Here is a 25,512-nt window from a genome sequence, read left to right as displayed (position 1 = left end):
CATGTTTCGTACCACAGATGGCCACCAGCCCACGAGGGCAGTGTGTTTCCCATTTTCATCCCACTGTGCGGGGTGGGCCTCGGGAATCCTGAGCTGGCGAGAGGTGCTGGAACTTGATCTTGAACCGACTCCTTCCGCTTCGAATATCAAGTCTTCGCTCAGGGCTGGTGCTATATCACTAGAGCCACAGCGTGATGGCCTATTTATTTTTATTTATTTATTTATTTTTTTGCTGGGTTAACTAGAGATAAGGGTCTCATGGGCTTTTCTGCCCAGACTGGCCCAGAACTGTGATCCCCAGATCTCAGCCTCTTGAGTAGCCGGGATGACAGGCGTGAGCCGCCCCGTGCCCGGGTCCCCCCTTGAAGATCAAATCTCAATCACGTCGTTGGTGATTTTTGTGTAAAAAAAGATCTTTTTTGCGGGAGGCGGATGTTATGGCCCACCACGCGCGCGGGCACCCATCAGCCTATGTGTGCTTCCTACGGCAGCCCGAGGAAGGTGGGAGATGGCGCGATCGCGATAAAGTGGCCTGCCCGGGACTGGTTTCAAGGGTGCCCAGACGACCTGCAACGCGGCACCCACCGGAGCCTGTGAGGAATGCAGAGCCTTAGGCTCCGCCTCAGACCTGCTGCCTCAGAATCTGGAAGATTCCTCAGCGATTAGATGCACCTTCAGATCCGAGAGCAGCCACTCCCACACTCTCGTTTTACAAGCAAGCCAGGACACTGAAACCCCGACGGGGCAAGGGACTTGTCCGAAATCACACAGCAAGTTGACAGACAATCTAGGCTCAGACCTCTGCATGGTCCTGGGTCAAGTAGGGAACCATGTCATTCTGTGTGTGTGTGTGTGTGTGTGTGTGTGTGTGTGTGTGTGTGTGTGTGTATTTATGAAGTGGGGTACCACAATGGAACTCAGGGCCTTACTAAGCTAGATGAACTCTGTCCCAGCTGCATTTCCAGCAAGAGGAAGCGTCCCAAGGGCCATTAAAGCTGCCTGAGCTCTCTGAATGAAAGGGAGGGCATAGAAACACAAAGCGCTATTGTGTTTTCTTGTCGTGTTTAATTGTGGTTGTGTTACCTCTGACTGCCTGCAGACATCCTATTAAGTAGGAAAATGATGGGCCACCAGGCTGAGAGACCGGCAGTTATGAGAGGCTGGGCCCCTCTGACTTCCTGGCACAGGTGTAACTGGCTTCATAAATTCCTCCTGACGGATGGTGACATCGCTATGGCCGCTTCCCTCTGCCCGGGTCCACTGAAGCATCATTCTTCTTTGGTGTAGAGTGAAACCAAGCATAAAAACAAAGGTAGGTGTCAGAGCGGAAGGGCAGAGGGGCAAAGGGTTGGCTGTCCAGGGCTAGACAGAAGCCAGCTGGCCCTTGCTTTGTGTCATTGCTGAGGGCCAACATCATTGCAGTATCCCTCACCCCCACTTCTATGAGTCTCACACCCCCTGAGCTACATGCCCAGTGGGTTTGCTTAGACAGGCTGACAGCTCACCCAGCCTGGCTGGGAGAGTTTCGGGGTTAGTGGCAGTATTTGTTTCCTATCACTGCTAGGAAAATTGCCATAAGCCCCGTGTCTTAACACACTAGAAACTTACCAGGACCTGGTGGCTCACACCTGTAATCTTACATATACAGGAGGCTGAAATTTGAGAACTCCAGCTCAAAGCTAGCTCTGCACAGGAAATAAGTCCATGAGACTCTTATCTCCAGTTATCCACTGAGAAGCTGGATGGCGAGGTACAGCTCAAGTGGTAGTGCACCAGCCTGGAGCAAAAGAGCCAAGGGAGAGCAAGAGGCCCCAAGTTCAAACCCTAGTGCCAGCATAAAAACAGACAAAAAAGCAACAGAAACCTATTCTTTCACAATTCTGGGAATCATAATTCCAAAGTCAAGGTCCTGGCTTGGTTGGTCCTTTTGGAGGCTCTCTTTCGTACTTTTTCTACCTCCTGGTGGCCCAGGCACTCCTCGGCATATCCCAGTGTAAGTCCTACTCCTGCCTCTGGCTGTGCATTTCAGACACACACACACACACACACACACACACACACACACACACACACACACACACCGTGCCACTTTGCATTCACTTAGAAAGACACCTCAGCTCAAGATCTTCAACTTAGTTATATCGTAAGGCCCTTTTCCAAAACATATCATAGTCATGGGGCCTAAAGGTTCGAATATGGGCACTTTTTTGGACGGCTGAAACCATTCAACCCACCAAAGTGCCATATACCCTCTTCTGAGCCTCAGTCCCCTCACTCTTACCACGGGGTGAGATAAGGGGGTGGGGGTCACAATTCTCAAAAGATTGAAGGGTAAGACGCGCTGTCATGTAGAGCACTAGTTCACATCAGTGAGGGGTGTTACCGTGATGTGATACCGTGTGGAAAGGAAAAGAAACAGGGGCAAAATGGTGAAACCAACAGGTAGTTTGATATGTACTCACTCCTTTTCAGAGTCGTCAAATGAATTCCCCCTGCAGCAATTTTAAAACAAAGCTCTTTACTTTGAATTGCGAGCTCGCCATTTCCAATTTCGGTGGTGTCCAGTGTTCCCTCGATCCTAAAAGTCCTCTAGATCCTGTCCCAGTCCTGTCCCATTACCTCAGTCACCATCCCTAGACTCTTCCACACCTCCATTCTCAGCTGTAGAGCACAGCGCTGTGGAGCTGACACACTTGGCTTAAGCTGTGATCGGGGGACACTAGACAAGGCCCAAAATGACTCACCTTGCTAACTCACCCCACAATCACTGATTGACTGACCAGCTTCTAAAACAGTAGAGTAGAAGACAGAATCTCCTATGATGAAGACCACCTAAGGTCTTCCTTGGGGCAGGGGTCTCCTAGATGCTTGGCATCTGCCAGTCGGGGCCAGGACTAGCAGGTGGCAAGCATGTCCAGATGCCCACTGGGGAAGGAGGGAGAGGGGCCTCTCCAGCTCTCCGATGCAGCTTTGGTCCTCCTCTACATTGCTCCTTCGATAACTGCCTGACAGTGGAGATGACTGGATGTGTGGGGTGTCATATAATTGTGGGGTCTCTGTCCACATAGGCCCGGGCCCAGCCCTCAGTCTAGCAGACATTGGAGCCCAGGGAATGGTGGGTTTTCTTCACCATGGAGCATCTGGGCCCAGGGATGTTGTAACCGAATACATGAATGGAATGTAGGTTGACCAGATAGACATTTATTGGGCCATTTCAATATTCAGAGGACGGTCGTAGGTGTGCTGGTGATGTTAAATGCTTACGGTGCACAGCAGGGCAGCGCGATGTGCCAAGTAGCACGAGAGTAGCTAAGAGTCCGGAGAGGGAAGAGCTGCTTCCCACCGAGGACAACCTGGGGAGGGGGGTGGGGGAGGGCGGAGGAGATGGGAGAGATGGAGTTGGGCTGAGGACAAGAGTTGATGGGCTGTGGTGCATCAGGCGGTGACAGACACAAGTGACTGGGAGTGGCTACCTGCTTAGGCCGGGGGGAGACACCAGACCCTTTGGGAGGCCCCTGCAGCCCAGGCCTGCTTGAATGTAGATCTCAGAGGTGCCATTCCTTGACACACACGTGTGATCTTAGTAAGGAAGCACCTGGCTGGGCCATGGGGCGATGTGCACAGGAGACGCTCCTATTCAGCAGGTTCGTAGCCTGGCTCAAGGCCCTGGAGCCTCTTGGCTCCCACCAGTGCTCAGCCGCGTTCTGGCAGGCTGCCCGCCCAGCAGCTCCCAGCAGAGGCAGTGGGGATTGCCAGCTGCCCTGGGCGTGGCTTCCCCGTCTGCAGGCCAGGGCGGTGACTCATCACCACCAGGAGGCGAGGCAGGGCAAGAGACGGGGAGATAGAGTGCGGGGGACCTGCTGGGGGCACACACCCCACGCTCCTGGCCGGCTCTGCAGCTCCCACGGCCTTTCCCTGGGCAGCGACTCCACCTCCTGCACAGCAACGCCAACAAGGGACCCCGTGAATCTTAGGGTCCTCCTCTGCCTTGGTTTCTCTTTGAAGCCTCCCCACTCCCCTGCCCACTGAACAGGCAGGAGGGAACTCGTATGCCCCCCCCCCCCCGCCACAGAGGGGAAAGCAAGACCCAGATACCCAAATCTTTGCAAGCTCATATGCCCAGACCTCCTAGAACCTGCTTGTCCATTCTGAGGAGCAGAGAGACTAAATCAGGGGGTCTCTAATACCCACCTCGGCGGTGTCCACAGACACTAGTGATAGAGAACAGTTGGAACCACAAATACAAGGCAGGGAGGGGAGGGCAGGTATGGGCAGGAGAGGAGAGGCTTCAAGGAACATGGAGGAATAGGGCTCCAGATGCCAGGGAGAACAGATATTTGAGGGGTCTGAGACACAGAATCAAGGGCCTGAGCTGGGAATATGGCCCTGTGTGACCGGCCTGACGTCGAGTGTGCAAGACCGAGCAGTTAGACAGGAGGCAGGAGAAGTTCTGTTGTTTATTAAGCACCTACAGTGTATCGGGCATCATGGGAGACATTTTATATGTAGCATCCATTGCCCGTCACAAGAACCTGGTACGTAGGTATTACTAACCTAATGTGACAAACGAGGAAAGTGAGGTTCAGAGAGGTTAAGTAGCTGTTCAAAGTCATACAGCTGGAAGCAGCAATTCTGGGAGGTGGGGGGAGGCTCATCTTTGTTGGTCGACACCGTAGTCCCATTTCTCATTTTCCTAGGGTCCTCTCTGGGCACCTGCTGGAGTCTGCTGAGATGGCTTCTGGTCCCAGAGCAAGCTGAGGATGTGGCTCAGGCTCTGAGGATTTCAAAGTTTCAAAGCAGCACAGCTGGCTGGAGCAGAGAGAGGAAAGGGAAAGGCAAAACTCCAGGAGGACATGTCAAAGGACAAAGCTAGAATTTGGGTTGGCAGAGGGGCAGGGTGCAGTCCAAGCTGGGTGCTGACAGCAGCCCGTCAGCACCGGGCTGGGTCACTGCTTCTCTTCATCACGGTCCCTCCCTGCCGTCTGCCACCCCACCCACCGCACCCCGAGAGACCAGAAGGGCAGCTCCCAGACTGCCCTGGCCAGTGGCCGAGAAGCTCTGGATGCACACCTTGGCCTCACCCCTTAGCTGGCGAGCCCAGCACGCCCTACACTCATCCAGGCTCTCCTTGCTGGGCTTCTTGCCTAGGCCCTTGCTGCCTGTCTCCTCCTTCTGCCAGCCCAGACCTTCAGGGCCTTCCAGAGCAGCTGGATAGCACATAGGCCAGTCCTCTAGCCCCTGGCCTCCTGCACGGGGGAACCTGGTCACATGACCTGGTCCTCCCATCCAGGTCCTTGCTGCAGGGCTGGGAATGTGGCCTCCGCTCTTCCCATCCTCCCTCCCTCCCTCTTCCTGTTTCCCTGTCCATGGTGGGAACCTCTGGGCACCCCACCCCCACCCCATGCCTTCCAGCCCCTATGGCCCTTCAGCCTGGTGCCAACAATCATACCAGAAGCAAGGCACCGTCTCCGCCATCCCTGGCCTGGTACCCTGAGGGCAGCCAGGATCCAGGGTTGTGAAGGAGTTACCATGGGGTTTCTATGGGACATTCTTTTAAATTGGGATTCTTGGTGGGGGGGGGGTTCCTGGGGTGTCCAGAACAAGGTGGGGTGTTGAACAAATTGTGGCTTCCTCATATAAATTTCCCCTGCGGACTGAGAAGGCCAAGTACCCTACATTCACATGGATGCCTACAGAGGTGGGCCGGGGGCCTTCCATGTTTCCAAGGACAGCCTAACAAGCAAGAGAACGGGGTCCTGAGACACTGGCCTTTAGAGGCAAAGGCTTGGCCAGGATGCTTTGGCCCAGTTGACTTAGGGGCCATCTGCAAAGATAACAGGATCAAAAGTGGCAAGGAAGAAGGTGGGAGGGAGGGTCTTGCCACCCCCTTTATCATGGCTCTCTGATGACTCCTCACTACTCTTAAGTCTTAAAGGTAGAAAGTTCACCTGATCATGTACAGAGGTTTTTTTTGCAACCCAGGTGGCTGCTTCATCTACAGCTGATTCTAAACAGCACTGCAGACGGAACATTTCCATGGTGGCAGAAAGTTACTCAAGACAGCGCTGCCAGCCTGCTCCTTGTGGGCCTACTTGTCACTGCTCTGGGTCCCCAGGACAGTCAGGAAATAGCCGAGCCCCGGCAGCTCGTGCCTGCAACCCCAGCTCCTCGGGAGGCTGAAATCCGAGCGCCGCAGTTCAAAGCCAGCCTGGGCAGGAAAGTCTGTGAGACTCCTTTCTCCAATGAACCACCCAAAGCCAGAAGTGGCACTGCGGCTGAAGTGATAGAACATTAGCCTCGAGGGAAAAAGCTCAGGGACAGCCAGCACGCAGGCCCTGAGTTCAAGCCCCAAGACTGGTGCCGCAAAGGAAGGAGAAGGAAGGAAGAAGAGGTGGAGGGGGGGTAGCTTTGACCTGGCATGTATCAGGATATTTCTTCTTCCTGGGCTAAGCATGGCGTTCCCTCCCTCGCTCGACCTCACACACGCCCTTCTCGATGGCCTCTCTCCCCTCTTCCCCTCCCTCAGAAGCCAGGCCTTTCTGACTTAACCTCTCCCCAACTGAAAAAATGATACCTCTTTCCATGGCTCTTGGGAGGATTAGGTAAACGAACGCATGCAAAGTAGACCTTGCCCTTGGGACGCGGCAATGGCTGGCAGGTGCCTTCACCTGTCTGGGGGTGGGGGGGGGGGCTCGTTCATAGTCCCCACCGCTTTGATGCTGGGGGTACAGTTGGAGGACAAAGCAAACCCCGTCCAGAAAGGCTGATTTCAGATTCTCTTGCTCTACAAGCCCCATGAACAACGTGAGAATACAGGATTGGAACTAGAATGGATATTAGTTCCCAACCCATCTATCAAACACTTTAGTGATTGGGTGCAAGGGAAAAAGCATCATAGAAATCTAAGGGGACGTCATGAGACAAGTCAGTGACACAACTGGTTTCCAATTGGAAGCCAGCGGGCCTGACTTCCAGGCCACGTGCTGGGAAGCAATGCTGTCGAAAGATTGAACCAGGGGCTGGGGAATGTGGCCTAGTGGTAGAGCGCTCGCCTCGCATACATGATGAAGCCCTGGGTTCGATTCCGCAGCACCACATATACAGAAAAAGCCGGAAGTGGCGCTGTGGCTCAAGTGGTAGAGTGCTAGCCTTGAGAAAAAACAAGCCAGGGACAGTGCTCGGGCCCTGAGTTCAAGCCCCACAACTGGCCAAAAAAAAAAAAAAAAAGATTGAACCGTGGAAGGGTTTTGAACTCACTTCCGCTGAAGGCTCAGGCTCTGAATCCTGCATTTGGTCTTGTCTCTGCCTATCACCAGCTGGATCACTTCACGGAGCCTCTTGTTCTTCATCTGGAAAAGAAGGGCGATGGAGCTAGTACCCACCTCATAGGGTCATTGTAAGGATTCAAAAAAGGATGCTATGCTCCACAGAAAGAGCTCAAAATCATACCCAATTTGTAGGCATGGAACTTTGTAGGCACAGAATCAGTGCTGGCCATGGCAATCAGTAGAATCACAAGTCAATATCAATACAAGAAGAATAGACAAGTAGCTAGAAAGCTGAACTTTATACCTGGAAACGCTTTTAAGGATGATCGGTTTAGGCTTCCGTGGACTTGATGATTTTTAATAAGAATCTGTTACCTCCTTCAGGGCCCTTCCAAATCCTTGAAGGTAACAAGATCATCATTATCTAAAGATGCAATTAAGGTTTCTTGTGGCTACATATTAGGTTTAAGATAGGCCAAATGCATGATACAATGGGGTTGCATTTTTATATGCTGTCATGTTTACTTTATGGTACACTTAGGCTCTTAAATAACCAGTGTACACTGTACTTTAATGCTCATTTTATAGGACTTTTATAAGAGGCTGGATCATGTGCTGGAATGAGCACTGGACCAGGAGTGAACACAACTAGAATAGAGGCCACACCGTCTGCGAGTGACATGGGAAGCAGGGCTCTGTAGGGCCCTGGCAGTCCACGGCTGGGAGCAGAACCCAACACTATCAAAGGATGGCAACGGGGGGTCAGGTGTGGGACTTGTACCTCCCGCTGGGACGTGGTTTGGGCTGCATCTCTGATGTACTTGTCACTAAGTTCTCAGGAACACAACTCTCAAGTACTCAAGTGTCTCTAGAGGAAACAATGTCTTGCTTTAGAATCATCTGCTGTGTGGGTGACTCCCAGGAACGTGTTCTAGGGAAAGCCGGGTTCCTACCTCCTAGGAAGTGGGTGAGTGACCTTCCTGTGACACCTGGGGTAGCCAGTCCTTCAGTCTTCCTGACCCTCCCTTGGTCCACAGTGCCCCCTCAGCACAACTTTCTGAGGATTCCTGCCTCTGCAGCTAGAAAGGCAAGGTCAAAGGGACAGGTGCGAGCTGCAGCCGCGACGGACAGCAAGATGATGGCTGTGGCAACATCACACCACTATGAGAGTCCCAAACCTAGGCTGAGGGACCGGACCGTTCTGCTACAGTTCAGTGATGGGGTCCCAGTCCTCCAGAGGTGCATGCCCAGTACCTGCTGCTCCTTGAGGCTAGTTAGGCGTGATGCCTTTGAGAAAGATTCCCATAAAGAACTTAAGGTACCGGGATTTGAACTCAGCATCTGGTGTGTTTCCTAGGCTGGTGCTCTACCACTTGAGCCATGCCTTCAGATCTGGTTTTGGCTGATTATCTTTCAGATGGAGTCTCTCAAACGTTTCTTTTCTTTTGCCTGGACTGGACTGGAGCTGAGATCCTTTGGCCTCCAGCGTAGCTAGGATTTCAGGTGTGGGCCACCAGCATGTGGCCCCCATTAAATACTTTAAAAAACACTCACTAAATTAATTGGCATGGGCTTTCTCACGAATGAAGCATGCGTCCCGGTCCCCAAGGGGATGAGTGTGTGCAGGAGTAGGAAGACAGCCCTGAAACAACAAACCTGGGGCGGGATAACTTTGGGATTACGAGAGCTTCTGGATTTTTCAGTAAGGCTCTGGGTAGGACTTAATTTGCTTCTAACGAGCGAACATCGCCCATTCAGAATCACGATGGAATTGCTTCCTATGCCTGCCAGTCACTGCTTTACGGGCTGTGTGGGGGGTTTCAGAGATCCACCGATCTTACAGGAGGAAATCCGGGGAATGCTGCTTTGGGCTTTGATATTTCCAATCGGGTCCTTGGATGTGGCCTTCCTGTCCCCACTGCAGCCTGCCTTGAAGGGGAACGGGTGATCAGCTGGCTTTGGGGGAGAGGGGAGAGAGAGAGAGAGAAAGAGAGAGGAGCAAGAAGGGAGAGAGGGAGAGAGAGGGAGGGAGGGAGAGAGAGAGAGGAGGAAGAAGGGAGAGAGGAAGAGACAGGGAGGGAGGGAGAGAGGGAGGGAGAGAGAGAGGAGGAAGAAGGGAGAGAGGAAGAGACAGGGAGGGAGGGAGAGAGAGAGGAGGAAGGGAGAGAGGGAGAGGGAGAGAGAGGGAGGGAGGGAGAGAGGGGGAGAGAGAGGGAGAGGGAGAGAGAGGGAGGGAGGGAGAGAGGGGGAGAGAGAGGGAGAGGGAGAGAGGGAGGGAGAGAGAGAGGGAGGGAGGGAGAGAAAGAGGAGGGAGGGAGAGGGACAGAGAGGGAGGGAGGGAGAGAGGGGGGAGAGAGAGGGAGAGGGAGAGAGGGAGGGAGAGAGAGGGAGGGAGAGAGAGGGAGGGAGAGAGAGGGAGGGAGAGAGAGGGAGAGAGAGAGGAGGGAGGGAGAGAGGGAGAGAGGGAAGGAGAGAGAGAGAGGAGGGAGGGAGAGAGGGAGGGAGGGAGAGAGAGAGAGAGAGAGAGAGAGAGAGAGAGATATCTCCTTCAGAAGGGCAAGCCCCATCGGGAGACGGGACAGCAGGGGACCCTAAAGTTTGGGGCAGGGAGACACCAGAAGAGAGGGAGCAGAACCGGCCGGCCTCCCCCCCCCCCCCCCCCCCGCAGCGTGCCGAGGGCGGGGCCGCCCTGCCCTCCCCCCTCCCCCCTCCCCCCGGCCCCGCCCCGCCCCGCCCCGGCGGCGCGCACGGCCTCGGCCTCCCTCCCTCGCAGGCCGTGAGTGCCCTGCAGCTCGGCGGCGTCGGGGCCGAGTGGGTGGTGCGGGGCCGGGGTGGTATATCCTGTCCGACGGAGGGCGGGCCCGCCAGTCCGTGCCTGGAGAGGGACGAGCGCGGGTGGAGGCGCCAGGAGCAGCTGCCCGAGCCCCTCGCGAGGACCCGCTCGCTCGCTCTATGGCCATTGGGAGCCGCTGAGCGTGGGAAGACACCGCTCCTCCTCGACGCCCGCCGCCGCCCGGCCCGGCTCGGCTGCTCCCCCCGGCCCGCCCGCCCGCCCGCCCGCCCGCCACCCCGCCACCCCGGCCCCGGCCCCGGCCCCGCGCGCGCCCGCGCCGCCGCCACCATGAACCACTCGCCGCTCAAGACCGCCCTGGCGTACGAATGCTTCCAGGACCAGGACAACTCCACCCTGGCGCTGCCCTCCGATCAGAAGATGAAGACCGGCACGTCGGGCCGCCAGCGCGTGCAGGAGCAGGTCCTGATGACCGTCAAGCGCCAGAAGTCCAAGTCCTCCCAGTCGTCCACCCTGAGCCACTCCAACCGAGGTACAGGTCCGCCGTCCGTCCGTCTGTCCGTCTGTCCGTGCGCCCCGGCCCAGCGCGCCCTGGCCGGGCGCCCCCCTCCTCCCCCCGCCACCTGCTGTGCCCCACCAGCCCCTGAGCTCTAGAGCCACAGGGTGGATCCCCAGCAGGGCCGCCGAGCTCCCTGGGTGGGGGGGGGGTGGGGTTGGACACAGGCAGGAGCCTCTCCTGCCAAGGGCTGAAGATCTCCCGTGGGTCGTTCCCAAGGCCCAGAGCCCTGGATCTGGACGGCTTTCTTGGCCCTGTCCTGCTCTGGGTCTCCCCGTCTTACCTCTGTGTCCCCCCCCCAAGCCCCATTGGTAGCTGAGGGTCTGTGCCAACTCCCCACATCCATCCTCATGTGCCTTTTGCTATCTCGTGAGCCTTTAGGGGTGCCCCCCCCGCCGCCTTGTGGGACTCCCCCGTCCTGGTGGGAGCTGTGTGTGGACTCAGTGGAGGTGATTGGGGGGGGGGTGCGTATTACATGAGTGGACATGAGTCCGGGAACAAGGAAACCCCACATCTGGCTGGGGTGCCATTCTATGGATGGGGTAACCCTTGACCACCGGGCAGGGGGGCAGGGAATGCCCTCTTCCCCCAAGAGCTAATGTAGAAGCCCCTTCCCCTATTGGGTTGTCCAGCTTCAGTGGAAAGGCGTGTGTTTGGAAGAGCAGAGGGAATGCGTGTGGTGGGGTTGAAGACCTCAGTGGATTCCTCTCCGGCAGAGTCCAGCAGGTTCCAGGCCTGCCACCCATACCAGCCTTGCGAGTGCCCAGTTCCTGGGCTCAGGGAGGTTGGATGGAAGCTCTGGGACCTCTGGGATTAGAGGCAGACGGGAGGTCCCTGCATGGCATTGGGGTAGAATTCCTCCAACAGACACTTCAAGACAAAGGACCCCCTGTAAAAACTCAAACAGAAATAACTCAAATTCGCAAAGCTTCAATTTCCTTCCTTCCTTCTTTCCTCCCTCTCTTCCTTCCTTCCTTCCTTCTTCCTTTCTTTTTCTTTCTTTCTTCCTTCCTTCTTTCCTCCCTCCCTCCCTTCCTTCCTTTCTTTCTCTTTCTTTCTTTCTTTCTCCTTTCTTTCTTTCTTTCTTTCTTTCTTTCTTTCTTTCTTTCTTTCTTTCTTTCTTCTTTCCTCCCCCTTCCTTCTCTCTCTCTCTCTCTCTCTCTCTCAATCTCTGTCTCTTTCTTTCATTATCTAAGTTTACCAAAAGGCCTACTCGTCTAGCCTAAGCAGAACTTAATAAGAACTTACTAAGTCAAGCCCTAGAGAGAGTAAGGGGCAGGAGGAGACAAAGAAGATGGGCCCCTGGACAGGCGCCCACCTGCTCACGTACCCCGCACAAGCCCCCCCCCTGGCATCTGTCGCCCGCCTCCTCTGGTCCTGAGAAGCACCTGGATGAGGCTGAGGAAGAGAAAATGGCTAGGGGAGGACGGCTCCACCTCCATACCTAAAAGCCCCCACTGCTACGAGTCCCTCTGGCCTGGCCTGGGCTCTGGCTCCTCTCCTGCCAGGCTTCTTCTCTCTTGCCTCACCTCCCTTTCATTTAACGCCCTCTTGGCTGCCTGTGCATTCTTTTGAAAGTAGGTTTGGGAAGACAGAGTGCCCTGTCTATTAGCCATAGCCCAGGGAGCAGCTGGAGGCTAGCACCCTCCTCTACCTGACACTTCCCTGTCCCCTCCCTGCCCTCACTCCGCCAGCCTCAGCTCCCGACTCAACACCAGACAAACCTCCACCTTGCTTCGGGCACCCAAACATCTCTTCCTCTCTCACCAATGGGCATGTGGAATGGAAGTCCAGCCTTGCGGAGTGCTTTGTATGTCCTGAATGTGTGGGCAGCAGCCCTTCCGAGGTCCCCCAGCGATTTCAGCCAAGTGTGGGTTGACCCCCCATGCCAAGCCGTGCAGAAACCGACCCTGTAGGTGTGTCGCTTCTACCCTCAGCCTCTGGGGAGGTTCCCAAAGGGGGACCAGTTTGCCCAGAGGCATTCTAGCTAGAAAAGGCGGTTGGGTCACCCAGGAGCTGGTGTTTCTGGTTTATCTGGCTTTGTTTTTGTCAGATTTCTCCGTCCTCTCCATTAGAAACAGCCAAGCATTCTGTGTTCCTTGGGAACTCAGTTCCCTCTTTCTCCTGTTGGTTTCTGCTTCTGGAGCCTGCGTTTTTATCCTGGAAGGACAAAGGATTGAGCTATGGAAGACCCTTGTCCCCTCCGCGCTCAAGTGCTCCTTTAGTCTTCTCTGAGAGCAAAGAGTTGGTTTTTCTGGGGTGGTTAGTCTTCTTGGGGCTCGTGTCCAGAGCCCACCTACTTATGAGTTCCCACTGTAAATGTGGCCCGGTGCCTGGCAGAGTGTGTGTGTGGGGGGGAGGGCACTGTCCCTGTACTCTATGGGCACAGCTATGAATTGGTTACCCGTGGTCTTGACAATGGAACTGGCTTTTCTGCAGACTCCTAGTTGGGTTCTTTTTCTCTCCCTTATTATTATTATTTGTTGTGCCAGGCCTGGGGCTTGGACTCAGGGCCTGGACACTGTCCCTGAGCATTTTTACTCAAGGCTAGCACGCTACCCCTTAAGCTCCACTTCCAGCTGTGTGTGTGTGTGTGTGTGTGTGTGTGTGTGTGTGTGTGCATGTAATTGGGCATAAGAGTCATGTGGACTTTCCTGCCCAGGCTGTCTTTGAACCGTGATGCTCAGATCTCAGCCTCTTGAGTAGTTAGGATTACTGGGGCTTGGCTTGGGTTCTTTCAGTCTTATCTGTGAGGAGCGATTGAATAACTCTAGGCTGGAGGAGGACTCCTTTAGAAGAAACCTGCCACCAAATGCTTCTCCCTCCCTGTTTTCTCCGTAAAGGATGGCAGACTGGACACCTCGCCCTGGTCACTAAAGACCCTTCAGGAGGCAGCCCTGCACCTGCTACCCATATGCATGGTTGCTCTGCTGCGTTTTCAGGGCACCCTGAGTGTGTCAGGGTGTCAGATGCTTTCCTTCCTAGATCGTGTGGGAAATAAGAGGAGCCATGGGGGAGATGGCCAACACCAGCCCCACATCTTCACTAGAGAAGCTTGGTCCGCGGAGGGTAGGTGGGAGAGGCCGCCCAGGGGTTTCGAGGGGATGAGCCCCGCCCAGGGAGTGTGAAGGGCTGGGGCTCGTCCCGTCCCCCTTCCCCGCCGGTGAACACACCTGCAACCTCTTCCTGCCGTCCGGCCGCATTGCACGCGACCCAAACCCAAACCCCGTGAGCACGTGCGACGCAGGTAGCTCACGTGAAGGGCGAGCCTTTTACTTTTTTTTTAAAGCACTTCTTCCAGAGAAATCTAACCCTATTAGCCCTCCCAGCCCTGCTTTGCTTTCTGACGGTGGCTTGATGGATCGATTGATTTTTTGCTGCGGGCACTTGGACTTGAACTCGGGGCCAGGGCACTATTCCTTAGCTTTCTGTGCGCAAGGCCGGCACTCTACCACTTGAGCCACGGTATCACTTCCAGCTTTTTCTATAGGTGTGGTACTGAGGAGTCGAACCCGGGGCTTCACGCATGCTAGGCAGGCGCTCTACCGCTAAGCCACATTCCCAGCCCTGTAGCTTTTCATTTTAGCCTTGAGTTGAAATTCCCCTTCCCCCTCGCCCCATTCCCACAAGCGTCCTTCCCCGTGTAACATGCAGAGGCTCTGTTTCCCTCAATTCTGGGGTCTGGCTGGGGGTCACATCGGCCATAGGAAGGTTCAGGGCTTGATCTGTCATGGTCCCTGAGGCTTTCCAGGCTCCTAGCCTTGTGCCCGCTTGGTCGTAAGTACTGTAAAGGAGCACGCCCCGCGGCCCCCGCTCCCCTGTGGTGGCTTTTGCTTTGTTTCTGTCTCGTGTCTCCACATGCATCTCTGGCTGAGCCAGGTTCTAGCTCATTGGATTCCCCAAAAAGGTTGCCCTTTCCTGACCACAGGCTGTGGACAGACTTCACTCTCAGGACCGAAGCTCAGATGAGAGATAATAAAAAGTATCTGTGCTTCAGCTTGTTCCAGTGGAAAAGCATACTCATTAAACTTCAAATGAACGAATTCTTGTTTGTTTACCGTGTATCCCGGCTCGAAGCTGGGGTTTTAGCCAGAATTTCTGTTGGCCTGTTATAACACATGCAAAAATGCTGAGGGGTGTCTTGCTACGAGGGCTGTTTGTCTCCTGGGTCGGGTACTTTGGGAAGCTCCTTGGCAGAGTTTTAAAATAAATATATATATATATATATATATATATATATATATATACAAATTCCTTCCTGTCACACCAAACTGTACGTGCCAAAATGCCAGTTGTTTCAGGTTTAAAAAGCTGAGCTGTGGCAGGGCACCGGTGGCTCACTTCTGTAATCCTAGCTAGTCAAGAGGCTGAGATCGGAGGGTTGTGGTTCAAAGCCAGCCCGGGCAGAATAGTCTGTGAGACTCTTATCTCAATAAACCACTCAGAAAAAGCCAGAAGTGGCCCTGTGGCCTAAGTGGTAGAATGCTACCCGTGAGCAAAGAGAAGCTCAGGAACAGCACCCAAGCCCTGAACCCAGGCCCCAGAACCACACACAGACGCGAAACTCTGAGGTGTGCTTCTGTGATGCAGCGTAGCTTCTGGAAGGTGTATGGCTGTTTGGGCAAAATAAAATGAAAAGGATATTAGCCATCTTCACTTGAAAAATCTTCGTAGGCATGCATCGTATACATTCACACACGGGTACGTGCACACGTTTAGACACGGAGACACACAACACGCATGCACGTGCACAGGTTTACACGGTGATGCGTGCACACGTATCTGGACTCCCGTGAACGTAAACGCCCATGCGCGCACACACACACCCCGACACACATAGATATCTGTACTCAGTACACGTGCACGTGTGCCTCTGTGTGCGCACGTGCGTCACACCTTCGCCACAAGCATCTCCACAGGGACACACGCCGCACCTGGTCGCTTGTGGGGCGCCACTAGCCCAGGCTGGCCCCCCCCCCCCCCCCGCTGCTGACGGCTCTGCGTTCTTGGGCAAGTCCTTGCCTCTCTCTGGGTGTCAGCAGCTGTCGGAGGTTGGTTAGATCGTGTTAAAAGGGCTTTGTGAGAGCAGCGCTATTTGGAAATAGGTTTTATAACTCCTTCTCTCCTGGAACTTTACCCAAATCATCAGCCCAAATCCCTTGAAAAGAGATCTCTCCCCACCCCCCTACCCCCCCACCCCCCCCCCCACCCCCCGGCACACCACTCGCCGAATCTTTCTTAAGCCTCAAATCTGGCTACGCTAGAATCACTCGGGGATCGTTTTTATTTTATTTCATTTTACTTTGGTTTTCAAGTGGTCTTGGGGTTTGAACTCAGGGCCTCACCCTTGCTCAGCTGGGGCTCTGCTCCTGGCCCCCCACCTCCAGCCCTGTCTTTTGGACTGTTATTTGGAATTGGGGCTTCTCAGACTCTTCTGCTTGGGCTAGCTTGGAACGCCACCCTCCAGGCCTCAGCCTCCTGGCGTGAACCACCACATTTGGCTCACTTAGGATTTTTCTTTTTAATGCAAATGTCAGAGATGCTGACTTTGTATGAAGAATGTCACGGGCAGTGGGACTTTAAAACTCCCGACGTCAATTCTGCATTGCGGTTCAGAGCCATGGTCCTGGTCTGCAACCGTACCCCCATAGGCTCAGCCGGGGTACCGCTGCTGTGCACACATCGGTCCCCTCCCTCCCTCCCTGTCACACACACAGGCAGCACAGACACACTCGACACCTACTGTAGAAGTGGCCCGAGACGAGCTTTTACTCTCGGCCTATGCCAGGTGCCCGAGTTCTACTCCTGCCTTTGCCCATGGTAGCTCCCTGTGCTCTGTGGTGTGCCAGACTGTCCCTACAAAAGACTCGCATGCTCTGCTCCGTCTCGGGCTTAACGGGCGCCAGTGGCTCACACCTGGAATCCTAGCTATTCAGGAGGAGGAGAGCTGAGGATCAAGATTCAAAGCCAGCCGAGGCAGGACAGTCTGTGAGATTCCAATTAATCACCCAAAATCCAGAAGCGGAGCTGCGGTTCAAGTGGCAGAGTGCTAGCCCTGAGTAGGAAAGCTCAGAGGAGGGAAGGGGTGACATTGTCCAGAAAGCAATGTACTCATGACCTGACTTATGTAACAGTAACCTCTATGCACATCACCTGTACAGGTGACATTTTCAAAAATAAATTTAAAAAAGGGTATTGAAGGAGCTGCGGGCTTGAATAGGGAGATCCAGGCTGTGTTTTCTGGAAGAAGGATTCACAGATACACACACACACACACACACACACACACACACACACACACACGAGCATATGAGCCAGCACAGAAGTGTATCAGTTGAAGCCAATGCTGACATGGTTCCACTGGAGGGTTTGGAGTGCTAGTCGCTGGGTGGAGTCATCTTTAGGAGCTGATTCATGTGCAAAGTTTTGAATGCCGGGAGAGGGATTGGCTGAGAGGAAGAGAAAGAATGTTTGGGGTGCAGTGGCTGTGGCCTGTTTCAATGCTGGGGGTGGGGGGGGGTGGAAGAGAGTGAGTCAGACAGGCCACAGTTTGCAAATTCCATGCCACCTAACCAAGGAGCTGCCTCCATTTCTATCGGTGTCATAGGTGAGAAAGGTTGAGTGGCCCCGACACGCACCAGCCGGCCACCCGTTGTGTAAGAAGGCAGTGCAAGTAAGTGGGAGGCCGGCACCATGGATGGACGATCTTCCCAGCAGTAGATTTCCCGTTGTGACTTCACGGGCGGCATAAGACGAGACAGACTGGGCCTCGCGGCCCGTGAAGCGTATAGTGATGTGGTAGTGATATAGAAATAAGTAATAAAAGCTCGGAGGTGTTTGCACTTGGGGTTCTTGGGTGGGCAATGGCCCCCTGATCACCCCGCATTCCATTCGGCCCGGCCGGCCACCAGCCTGCCTGAGAAGCCGCCACCGTTTTGCCGGTGGGACACCACGGGCGAGGGTGGTGGGAATGGAGGTGCTTGCCGGGAAGGAGGGGGTGACTCTGTAGGGTGGAGTAAGTGCTAGGATTATCTTCTGCCCCCGACCTGGAAGGAGGAGCCTCCAGGATGTGGCTGTGGGCGTCTGGAATTGCGCGGCTCCCCTCGTGTGCCCGTTCCCGTGCTTATCAGAGGTCTCCGTGGGGACAGGAAGGCCTGGTTCTATAGAACTCATGGACCCCGGCCCACCTGGCATTCAGTGGAGATGTTGAGCCTCCAGGCGCCGGAGTACCTTCACCGCGGAGTCAGGCCTAGCCTACGCGGAGGGCCGCCTCAGGCCGGCTAGGCCCAGCCTACCTGCAGACAGGGAAGAAGCCTGTGGAGAGCGAGCAGTCGTCACAGTACTGCCAAGTCCCGTGTGCCTGCTGTCCAGCTCAAGACTTCGAGGACCTGGCCAGCCGGGCACGGATGGCATGCGTGTAATCCTAGTTACTCAGGAGGCTGAGATCTGAGCATCTCCATTCAAAGCCAGGCTGGGTCACAAAGCCTGTGAGACGGACTCTTCGTTCCAATTAACCAGTTAAAAATCCAGAAGTGGAGCCTTAAGCTCCAGTGGTAGTGCCCCACCTTGAGTGAGGAACTATGCAAGAGCAGGAGGCCCTGAGTTCAAACATGTGTGTACCACTGGTGTGACACACACTGGAGGGCATTGCTTATGAACCGGATACCAGGGGGGTGAGGAGAGGGGGAAATGACTTCTGTACGGGAATAGTGATCTCACCTGCTCCTAACCTTCTGGTTATCTGGCACACTGCCATGCACGGCTCCAGGTCCGTGACATCTCTGGACTCTTTGTCCTTCCACCCCCTGCAACAGGTGCAGGCACTTACTGCCAGAGCAGCAGTGCTGGCTGGTGAGACTGCAGCCACGCTGTCCCAGGAGTCAAGTAACAGATCCTGGAGGACCTGGAAGGTTCCAACCAAGTGATAGTTAACGCCCACAGCCGTCTTCACCAGTCACGGCTGGACGTGGGGACGGGCGTGGGGGATTATACGGCTTCTAACGCCAACATGTCTGTCTGTCCAGCCCTGCCTCCGTGGCTGCCCCTCCCTGCCCACGGAGAAGAGTCTAAGAGGGCGGCTGGGCAGGTGCAGGGCGTGGGGGGAGAGTCACGTCGCGTTGATAGACTTCCTCTCACGAGGCGTGGAGGTTGCGGTGGGATTCTCGGGGGTGCCTCTCCAAGCAGGAGGCCTCCCTGGGGCTCTGTGGAACTCTTTGTCTGTCACCGCCCCAGATTTTCCATCTGGAAGCATCTGGCTCACCCACACATGCCCTTTGGTGAGAAATGCCCGCTCACGAGAGGAGAGCCAAGCAGACTCCGGCCTGCCAAGCCCGAGAAGGGATGACGGAAGCGGGCTGGCCACTGGGGAAGCAGGCAAGACTGGGCTGCTGGCTTCTTGGAGTCCTGACTGTTGTGTGGGGGCCTGGCTGTAGCCCCTTCCCAGAGACTCTGTGGGCCAGAAAGCAGGTGGCCTGCCCAAGAGCCAGGCAAGGACCAATTTCAATACCTCTAGGCACCAAGGACAACGTGTGACCTCCATAGCCCAATAACCAGCCGGCCCTCCATGATGGAGGGTGGGAGTTAGGCCATCCGGCTCTGGACTGAGAAGGTGCGCCTAAGCAAGGATGCTGGCTTTCTGCCGCAGCTGTCACCCCTGCTCTAGCTCGGACCACCTCATCCCTGGGGAAAGGCTTGAAGTCCGGATGGGGGTGACACAGGGGGGAGGGGCTGATGAAGCAGTGGGAGGTCCCTGCCCAGCCCCCTCCCTAGTCGGGATTTATGATGGGGAAGTCTTAGCGTGGCTTTAGATGAAGAACATGCAGATTAGCTCCGCCCCCGGTGTGGGCAGCCCTTGCTGTGGACATCCAGGCTACGGAGCCACGGCTTGTCCCTCACGGAGCTCCCAGGGTCACCCAGGGCGGGAGACACCAGTGGCAAGTTCAGAGAGGAGAGGCTGCAGGCGGGTGGTCCACACCTAGAAAGGAGCTACTCAGGAGGTTGAGACCTGACAATCACGATGCGAAGCCAGCCCAGGCGAGGAAATCCATGAGAGTCTTACCTGTAAATAGGCAGCAAAAAGCTGTCTGGAAGTGGAGGTGTGGCTCAAATGGTAGAACTGGTATGCCACACTTGAGCATAAAAGCTGAGGGACAGAGTCCAGGCCCCGAGTTCAAGCCACTGTATTGGGAAGAGAGAGAGAGGGTGAGAGAGAGACTATGCGAGACTATATACGGGGGGGAGGCCATAAGGAAGGCTTTGGGAGAGCTGGTCAGAAAGGACTTCCTGGAGGAGGTGGGGTGTCCAGCTTGGCTTTGAAAGATGCACGGGATTTGATGGTTGTGGCTAAGACAGGAAAGCAGGTTTCACAGGAGGAACGGTGTGAGCAAAGTCATGAACCTGTCCCTACTGGTCATGTGTCAAGGACTTGGTACAGGTGGGAATAGATCCGCTTGGGTAGAGTTGGGGCTGTGTCTTAGGGTCCAGTGGAAGGGAGAAGAGGGGTATGTGCCCCACAAGGAACCCCCAATTCAGTTGTGCTTTCTTTAATTCAAAGCCACTTTGCCACTAATAACCCTAATGACACTCTGTCCTCGTTCAGAGCCTGTCATTTGTGGGTCTCCAAGCCCTGGGAAAACATTAATTAATCCTCAGCAAGCCTTTGAGGTTGATGGCTCCCCCCTCACCAGCTGGAGGACCTCGGGATGCAGGAAGGGGCGGAGGAGAACCTGGTCACCTGGGGAGGCTGGGTGTAGGTTTGCGTCCAGAGTTCTGGCAGAATCTAACCCTCATCATCCCGTGGTGCACTGTGACTCCAACCTTGGAGCTCTGGACCTGGAATGTCGAGATCCTGCTTGCCTTCCCCGAGTGGGAAGTTGATCTTCATCGAACGTGGAGTTGTAATTCCCTGGGCTGGAACTGCAGTGCTACCAGGATCCCCGGGCCAGCTCCTAACCTGTAGGTGCCAACTTAACCCAAGCAGCAGGGGGGATCTGTAGGCTTGCAGGAAGGGGCTGGCGGAGGCTCTCGGTGCTGTCCCTTGCCATGGCTGTGGAGAAAGATGGAGATGGCCAGCAGATAACCTGTCCTCCACCCTCTTCCTCCAGGAGCTCTGGTTGGCCTCCTGCATGGGGCTGATGTGAGGTGATACCCTGGGGAGGAGAGGTGGCTGGTGATCATGGCTTGATCTCTTTACCTTGCCTCAGGTTCCATGTACGATGGCTTGGCTGACAATTACAACAACTACGGGACCACTAGCAGGAGCAGCTACTACTCCAAGTTCCAAGCAGGAAACGGATCGTGGGGATATCCGGTAAGTGACCATTTCCACTCAAAAAAGACTCGGAATTTTTGTGGGTTTGGTCTGGGGTTCATGGCGGAGGGCTCTAATTGTAGATAGATAGATAGATAGATAGATGATAGATAGATAGATAGATAGATAGATAGATAGATAGATAGATAGATGATAGACCCATCAATCTTGCTTGGTTGAGTCAGGATCATCAGCTCCAATGTGATCTGTCTGTCTGTTTCCTCATAGGAGGCTCTGCACACAGCCGCCTTCTTCTTCTTCTTCTTCTTCTTCTTCTTCTTCTTCTTCTTCTTCTTCTTCTTCTTCTTCCTTCCTTCCTCCTCCTCCTCCTCCTCCTCCTCCTCCTCCTCCTCTTCTTCTTTTTCTTCTTCTGCTAATTGAGTATTCTGAATGTCTGAAACAAGAGTATTTATAAAACCATAAAAAAGGGCATTTTTTAAAAAGGTCCAGTTGTTTGATTCGATCACGGGTTTAAGAGAAATGTGATTTCTTGAAGTGGGCCAGTTTAGGTGTTTCTAGGAAAAATCTGGAAGGGCATTTCCTCCTCAGTGTGCTCTGGTGGCAAGGAGGGCTGGCGGTGGGTCTCTTGGGACAGGGCGATCAGGCCCACTGCGGTGACTCTGGCTTTGTGCTGGAATGGAGTACTAGTTAGGTGTGCAGGTCACACAAAGTTAGGTTCAACTGAGTTTGAGCTCTGCCACTCACTGATCATACAAATCTAGGCAAGTTACTTCAACCTCTGGGCCTCCCATTCCTCCCAGGTAAAACAGCTCTAACAAAGCCTGCTTTAACTTAATGTCAGGATTAAATGAACTAATGTGCATTAAAAAAAAAAAAACAGATTACAACAATTCTTGAGATTTAAAAAAATGGATATGGGTAGAGATTATTCTAAATCCTTTAATCCCGGCCGTGGCTCTGTCTTACTGTGTGACCTCAGCCCTCTCCACCCATCTATCCCTTTACTGAGAAGGTCTTTATTGAGCTCTGTACCAACCCCTGTGACTGGTGCTCTAGATGCAATTGTAGGGGGAAAAAAATCAGAGTTATTGGGCTATGGGGCACGTAGCATTTTCCCCAGGTCCCAAGTTCTATCATTTTCATTTATTCTTTGCTAACTCAATACAAATCTACCTTGTTCTTAAGAATTCTTTTCTGAGGCCCTCAAGATATTTTGTGGGTGGACGCTGAAGCTCTGCTCTCTTGAGACTACAGCTACACTGATCCTAGCTCTTGTTCCTGATTGATGAGGCCTTTGGGGTCCTGGTTTGGGAATTGGGCGTTCTTAGATCCTTGGCTCGATTTCTTCTTTCCTTCATTCTTGTTGGGACTAATTTTGGAGGAGTGTCTATCTTGTGTTGGTGGAGGTTGGAGGCTAAGGAGGGGGAGTGAAGGGGAAATAAACTAGGTTTGCACAAATTTACTTCCTCCTCCACGCCCCCCCCCCCGATTTTTCAAGTCAACTGGCAGTCTCTGTGCAGCACAATGACAGCTGACTGACGCCCAGTAAGCTTCCAGAGCAAGCCCAGATGTGAAAGGGCCTTGAAGCCAAGGGTGATGGGCCAGGAAGACTCAGAAAACATCTTAGTCATTTAAGGCAAAGGGATTTGGTGAAACCCAGGAAGGCAGACCACTGGACTAGCAGTGTGAGTGGATACCTGTGCTGACAATGCAGGTGTTCTGAGGGTTGAGAAGGTTCTATCCTTACTGGTTCTACTACTTACTGCCTCTGTAACTTTAGAGGAAACTTGTAGCCATTCTGGGAATCTTTTTTTTCAATCTATGAACAAGGAGTGATGATAGCTATGTGTTTTATTTCATTCAGGGGGTAATATCTGTAACTGTTATCGAATGGACCCTATGACCATGGGATTTGGGAGGAGCCGTTTAAAAAATAATAGACGTCGAGGGCCTTATGTTCCACAGGTTGCTTCTGTTTAATTAGCTCAATCTCGGTTGTTTCTCTCGTCTTCAATGCTTCCAAAGACTCCCCACCCCTTCTGTGCCCATGTTCTGACAACCAGTGAAAATCCCTTTCCTTCTCAGCACCCGAAGGCCCAGCCTTCCTCGCTCCTTTGCGGGCAGGACTGCAGACATGACTCATGACAGGGTAGCTGCTGAGGCACATCCCGGCTCCTCTCAGTTCAGGAGAGGCTATGGGAACAGGGAAGCGCTGAGCACACACGAGGATTTGGCAGTGGGAGGAGGTTTGAGTAGGGAGGAAGTCGAATAATTGAATATTGGAGCCAGACATATAATCAGCCAAGCACTAGGCAAAAACCAAACAGAGTCCAGATGGAGGGAGAAGAAGAGCAGGAGAAATGGTAATAGAGATCTCCGGGGTGAGATAATCCAGTGCCTGTGGGATTTTCCCATGGATGGTTCGATGGCCATGGAATGTTGTACTTCCCACCCTCTGATGAAACCAAAATGGCGGTAGAAGGCAGGGAGCGTGGGGAGGAGGGTGTGGTTCATCTGCACAAGCGTCGTCAGCAGGTTTCCAGGAGCTTCTGAGAGCTGATGAAGGCCTATTTCCTGCAGATACTTTATATTCACTCAGTCAGCCAACTGGTATTGAGCAATTGCTGGAGCAAGGCAGTGAACAAGGCGCGCTGCAGATACCGTTGAAAAGACTCAGGCTTTGCCCTCCATGAACTTCCATTCAGACTGGGAGAAGAGAAGCCCAGGTCAACAGACAGAAGAGTGCAGATGGTAACTGCTGTGCTGGCAGTTTCTGTCCTACACCAACACTGTCCCTGCTCAAAATGATTCTAGATCCCATAAAAATGTTAGTATAGAACTATCGTTAGTGTATTTTAGGAACTATGTAAGAGCCAGTCATGTGTGTTTGTGTACTTGCATGTGCGTGTGTGTGTGTGTGTGTGTGTGTGTGTGTGTGTGTGCCAGTCCTGGGGCTTGAACTCAAGGCCTAGGTGCTATCCCTGAGCATTTTTGCTCAAGGCTAGGGCTCTACCATTTGAGCCATAGTGCCACTTCCAGCTTTTGGGGGTGCTTAATTGGAGATGCAAATCTCACAAACTTTCCTGCCTCCGCTGGCTTCAAACCATCATCCTCAGATCTCAGCCTGCTGCGTAGTTAAGATTGCAAGCGTGAGCCACCAGTGCCCAGCCCAGTCTCACTTCTTGATTGCCATGGCCTGTGTTTGGCCAGAAACAATATTACCCACTGTACCTCACTGCTTAGTGCAGGGCTTCAATTGCAAGTATCGAACCATCCTCAAGTAATCAGGCTTTACCACCAGCAAGTCTACCTTTCATTTAAACACATAAAAGATTGCTAGGCAATTCTAAAATGACCTACAGATTCTAGAAATTTTCAAACAATGTTTTAATAATAGTAATGTTACCTTCTATTTTTATCTTATATTCAGTGTCAAGAGCCTTCTAATTTTTAAAAAAAAAAAAAAGGCTATGTATGACACATTTAGAAAATTGAACATAAAGTCTTGTCATGAAATAAAGCTTAAAAGTGAGCTGGGCTGATGAAAAGAATCCAGGAGCTTAATGAAAAGTTTGGTCCAGAGAATTCCATCCTGTGATGTCTACTGGCCCCTGCAGCCTCTTCCTCCTTCAGAGAGAATTTTCTGGAAGTCAGTGTTGCAGCCTCAGAGTCCTGCAGACCTCAGGGAGATGGGGAGCCAGCGGGGTGGGACAAAGGGTGAAAGAAGCCCGCCCCAGCCACCTGACTGAACCTCTGAGTCACTTCTTAGAACCAGTCTTGTAGACGATGAGAGCCCCAATGGGTTTCCATTTGACACTCGAGGCAACTCTGGCTCAGGGAGTAGAAGTCATTCCTAGAAGGACACACCACTAGTTAATGGCACAGACACCTAAATCCTTGACCTACTCATTCCTAACCTGGTGTTTTGTTTTTGTTACCCAGATAGGTCTTACTTATGTGATGGCATTTTATGGGCTTCCAAGTCCAGGTTTTAACAGTACAACTGTGTTCTAAGAACTTGTAAGAAACTCAGAAGTTCAAATCCTTTCATTCCTTTCCTCTCTTTCCCTACCCACCCTGAAGCTCCAGTAGGAAAGCTCTAGTAGGAAAAACATGGGAGTGGCCATGGTTTTTCCTTCCTGGATATGAGCTGGGTTCACTTGGCTATAGTACTTCATAGGGGGAGGGGGGGCCAAGATAAAATGCAACAAAATACAATATTATGATGAAAATTTATTTGTTGTTTATCTGAAATTAAAATACAACTATATATCCTGTTTTTATATGTTAAGTCTGGCCATCAAGGTCATTCCTATAATTAAAACAAATCTCCTATAAGCACTTCTCTGCTAGGTTAAGGGACCCAAGCAGAATTATTTTAGGCTGCAGCTATTCCTAGGGAGAAATTAAAACCTTTTGGTCCCTCTTAGTTGTCCTTGTAATGGGCTCACATGAATATCTTTTTGGGGGTCGGTAAGATCAAGGGCAGGCCAATAGGCAGCTCTCCTATTCCAAAGCTGAAAAATAGGTGTTTATCAATGGGACTGTCCTAGATATGGTTGGGGCAAATGGGTAAGTTTGACCTCCAGAGAGTGCATCTAGATTACGATACAAGTCCCTTTTTCTA

General features: G+C 53.3%; 1 protein-coding gene across 1 annotated transcript in view; it reads left to right on the top strand.

The window, feature by feature from the left end:
- Positions 1-10,323: 10,323 nt before the first annotated feature.
- The window catches only part of Pkp1 (plakophilin 1), a 43,972-nt gene continuing 28,783 nt past the window's right edge, over positions 10,324-25,512 (top strand). Inside the window, exons 1-2 of the mRNA XM_048357032.1 lie at positions 10,324-10,591; positions 20,818-20,924. Coding sequence (XP_048212989.1) covers positions 10,390-10,591; positions 20,818-20,924 — 309 coding nt within the window. The 5' untranslated portion in view covers positions 10,324-10,389. The remainder of the gene's footprint in view (positions 10,592-20,817; positions 20,925-25,512) is intronic.

The sequence above is a fragment of the Perognathus longimembris genome, chromosome 11, assembly GCF_023159225.1.
Source record: "Perognathus longimembris pacificus isolate PPM17 chromosome 11, ASM2315922v1, whole genome shotgun sequence".
Classification (NCBI taxonomy): Eukaryota; Metazoa; Chordata; class Mammalia; order Rodentia; family Heteromyidae; genus Perognathus; species Perognathus longimembris.
The sequence above is the reverse complement of the archived record's forward strand: the minus strand, read 5'-3'. Positions and strand labels throughout refer to the sequence as shown.